This window comes from Lytechinus pictus, unplaced genomic scaffold (genome assembly GCF_037042905.1).
Source record: "Lytechinus pictus isolate F3 Inbred unplaced genomic scaffold, Lp3.0 scaffold_20, whole genome shotgun sequence".
NCBI classification, from domain to species: domain Eukaryota; kingdom Metazoa; phylum Echinodermata; class Echinoidea; order Temnopleuroida; family Toxopneustidae; genus Lytechinus; species Lytechinus pictus.
Window position 1 is genome coordinate 7700541 of NW_026974141.1, and position 4117 is coordinate 7704657.

General features: G+C 42.7%; 1 protein-coding gene across 1 annotated transcript; it reads right to left on the reverse strand.

Moving 5' to 3' along the window:
- Window positions 1-420: 420 nt before the first annotated feature.
- On the reverse strand, window positions 421-3875 carry LOC129283235 (uncharacterized). Its single transcript, XM_054919069.2, has 3 exons — window positions 3529-3875; window positions 2170-2523; window positions 421-613 (listed from the first exon to the last, which is right to left on the reverse strand). Exons 1-3 carry the CDS (start codon window positions 3756-3758, stop codon window positions 421-423), a joined length of 777 nt encoding a protein of 258 aa, XP_054775044.2. The 5' UTR covers window positions 3759-3875.
- Between the last annotated feature and the right edge of the window lie 242 nt (window positions 3876-4117).

The following is a 4117-nucleotide window of genomic DNA, read 5'->3' on the forward strand; positions in this document are numbered from 1 at the left end:
GAAGGCATAATCATCACTATAATCATCATGATCAAACTTTTCATTTTTTCATCATCATTATTATAATGTTTCTTCCCTAAATTATTGGGGGGGATGATAATACAGGCCATCCCCCCCCCCACTTGAAATATTGGGGGGGGATATATCCCCCCATCCCCCCGTGATCGACACCCATGTGTGAGGCGGTGAGACGGCAGAAGCACCATGTCCGAGGCATTTGCCATTTTTATTCTAATTTTGAATTTAATATAATTATACACTGCAATTTGAATATTTGGGGGGGGGGGGGGTGTTCACCTCGCTCTTACGCCAGTAGATGCACATTATTTTTCCAAATGTACTTTGAGGCAAAAGGGTAGTCTATTTCGTTTTCATTCTTAATTCCATTATTGTACCCCCCCCCCAAAAAAAAAAATACATTCAGAGAGATAAGAGTCTCTGCACAGCGGTGTGTGCATCACTTTGCAAAGTATTCTTCCGCCTCAAGTAGTCCCGGTAATCTTCGAAGTTGACGTCGTCGTACCGTCTGAGAAAGACTCGTTCGCCCTTGATAGATAGTCCGTCTCGGAAGAGTTTATAGCGGGCATCATGATCTTTCAGGGTTATTAACCATCTGGGGTGTGGGATAGAAAAGACAAAATGGGATGATTGAAGCAGGTGAAATAAAGAAGATAGGAAGGTCGATGTGAAGAAGAAGAAGAAGTACAAGAAGAAGAAGGAGGAGGAGAAGGAGGAGAAGAAGAGGAGAAGTAGAAGAGAGGAGAAGAAGGAGGAGGAGGAGAAGAAGAAGAAGAAGAGGAAGGAGGAGGAGAAGAAGAGAAGAAGAGAGAAGAAGAAGGAGGAGGAGAAGGGGAGGAAGGAGTAGAAGAGGAAAAAGAAGAGGAAGGAGATAATGGCCCTCCAATGGTTACTTAGATGGAATCAATGACTCTAGTTGGCTGTTGATTACATTCCAATGGTAGACGCCACTGGATGCACTATATAGCGTACCTAAGGGGGGGGGACAGACTGCCCCCCTGACGAGTCACAACTCATGCAAAGAACGTATCCCTCCCCCCCCCCCCCGACGAGTCAAAACTGATCTCTGACGAGCCACAAGTGGCCCCCTCCTTTGAACTTGAAGACTTTTATTTATTTATTTTTTTTTTGCTTGTCAATTTTTTTTCTGGTGCGAAATGTCCTTTACTTGTGGTTGAAGACCTTTTTTTTTGTGGTGCGAAATGTCCTTTACTTGCGGTTGAAGATTTTTTTTTTTTTTGCTTGTCAAATTTTTTGGCGGACGAATTTGCCCCCCCCCCTCCTTTGGAAAATCCTAGGTACGCCACTGACTGGATGGTAAAGTTACCTTAATAGAATTTTTTATGCAAAGGGACACACGTCTTTGGACCCAGCTATACCTTTGACAAACTGGAAAATGCATCAAGAAGGAAATTTCTGACAGCTTCCGCTGCCCCCCCCCCCCCCGTCTGCTTGACTGTGCAAACCCTTCACTCGAGTTAAGGGTCTGAATGTGCAGCCTACAAATGCCTTGTGTACTGAAGGCTCTCTCGCTCAACGACTGAAACGGCAAGTTTTGTATTAATATGCTAGTCTTCGCATGCTGACACACTTGATCAGAGTTTCAATCAGGGACTGTGCCTGCAGACTAGCCCCACCCCCCTCCCTGCCTGTAAAGGAGTTTCATTTTTTGTAGGGTGTCATTTAGGGGGAGAATTTTCCTCAAGGGAAGTTCCTCCAAGAATAAAGGAAAAGTGCGCCAATGATTCTTGGGTGTGGGAATTGTATCCGGTGTGATTATCTTTTTAGAAGAGTTGTCTTGCTCCACGCTGATATTAGAACACCATTTTGGCCAATGACCTAAATATATATTTCGAATGCGCAGATTGGAGCTCTGTAAAATACTTGGGATTAGATGACCTTGAGGGGGGGGGGTCTCTCAGACGACACAAAGGTCACGCCATAATTTTGTTTCTTATTTAAAATAATAGTTACGGACTCGTCTTCCTTTTCTATCCCTTGATCTACCCAAAGAGATTTGATAAATATAATACCTTCCTGATTTACCTCCTTTATTTTTCACGACTTTGTAGTCGCTGCCTGCCCCTTTGGCGCTGATATTGGTTGTATGCAACAATGCTTTGTTACAACTAGTTTCTAATACCAACCAACCTATTATCAACTCCCGCTGCTCCTAGAATGACATTCATATCGACGAACTGAATGCTCTTGATTCTCTTGACGTCAATAGGTCTCCTTTTCTTGATGCCGTCCAGCACATCCCGATGGATCAGATCGTATCCCGGGTAGGAGAAGCACAGCGTCAGCGGTGCAGGCTTTGGTGGGGCGTTGAAAAATCGAATCTTCTTCAGAGCAAACTGGTCCTTGCCCATCGACAGCCGTTGATCACCGTGTTGCAGTCGACGGGCAGCGGTGTTGCTGGGTGTCGGTGTTGTCAGCGGGGTGGTGCGCCCTCTGCGGCGAGGTTTGGACTGAGGTGTGCCATGAATGACGTTGAAGTCTTTCCTGGAAAAAAAATCGACAAAATAGTCGTCATATCAAATTAATTAGGCATTCATGAGAAGGAATCGGTGGGGGGGGCGTAATGATTCTTTACAAAGGCATAGTTGCAATAGAGGCCCATTGCTCAAATGGTAAATTCCCAATTCGTCTGTAGACTGCAACTCGTCCACTCACAACATGGTCTACTTTCATTTAGTCTAATGCCATTCCGTCCATCAACATTTTGTCTCTAACAACCATTTGGTCCAATCATCACTTCGTGTAATCACCATTTCGTCTATGACCATTTCGTCTCACAACCAGTTGGTCTAATATCCAATTCATTTTCATTCATTTTGCCCAATTAACACTTAGTCCAATTAGACCAAATGGTATACGGACTAAATGGCTATTGGACCAACTGGTTATTAGACGAAATGGTGAGTGGATGAATTTACAATTAGACCGTGTGGATAGTGGAAGAAACTGATGGAAGACCAAATGATAGTAGACGAGTTGGCAACTGGACGAATTGGCATTAGACGAATTGGAAATAAACCTGCTTAAAATATTAGGCCTTAAATAAAACTCATCTTAAGCCTTCATGCATTAATATAATACTGAAATAAATCGTGATAATGGCAGGCGTTCAGCAGTATAGCCAGGGGAATAAAATTGTTTAAATTATTTACAAACACAAAGTAAAACAACAACAACAACAAAACAAAGAAAGGAACACAGAAGCTCGAAAGAAGACAAAATAAAGCACAGCGACAGATAGATCTAGACCTGACTTTTCATTGGTTTTCTTTCTCTTTTTTCTCCTTCTGTTCAATTTCTCATTATCCACTTTCTTCCTTATTTTCTTCTCCTCATAAGGAGAAGAAAATAAGATGGAGAAAATAATATGGAGAAAAAAGAGAAGTAGGCCCTATATTAAAAGAAAACAAATGAAAAGTCAGGTCTAGATCTATGCTTTTATAATTTAGGTTCACTCGATTAAAATTGAGCCTGGATCTATCTACTCACCGAACTGACGGTCGAATTCGAGCCAAGATTGGGAATTTAATGCTGTTTGTATTCACTCTTCCCCGTATCTTCTTCAATGTTTCCAGTCCGTTATCTGATGTGACGCCCTCTTCGTCTATCGAACGTACAATTTGTGTGTTAGAAGAGGTGTTCAACAACGACGATGTGCTACTTGCCGATGGGCCTACAAACGGGCTTGTCAGCCGACGTCGAGAGCTGGATATCGGCATTTTTTAAGCGTTCCCAGCTCTTTTCCCCCGAATGAAATGTTATGCCAACTCCGTCTTCCTTGATCTACATGAATTACCCTGAACTGGAATGCTTGATTCGTGGTGAGGTCAAACAATTTCAAGTCTGAAGTCCTTCATCAAACATCACTTCCCAGCGATGAATCAAGCTGAAGAGGAGAATGTTGATAAGAAAACAAGGAAACGAACAAAATCAGAAGAAAAATCAAAGAATGGGTTATTTTTCTTTTACACATTCAGTGCATGCAATGTTTCCCTTTTCCCCCTCTCGAGTCGTGCGCGCATTGACCCATTAATATTTGCGCGTAAATACATTGATGCGCAGTCGCGGATTTTATGGG

Coding starts and splice junctions, on each gene's coding strand:
- LOC129283235 (XM_054919069.2), bottom strand. CDS start 3,758: ATGCCGATATCCAGCTCTCGACGTCGGCTGACAAGCCCGTTTGTAGGC. Junction 2,524..3,528: donor CGAATTCGACCGTCAGTTCG/GTGAGTAGATAG, acceptor TTTTTTTTCCAG/GAAAGACTTCAACGTCATTC. Junction 614..2,169: donor GCAGCGGGAGTTGATAATAG/GTTGGTTGGTAT, acceptor CCCACACCCCAG/ATGGTTAATAACCCTGAAAG.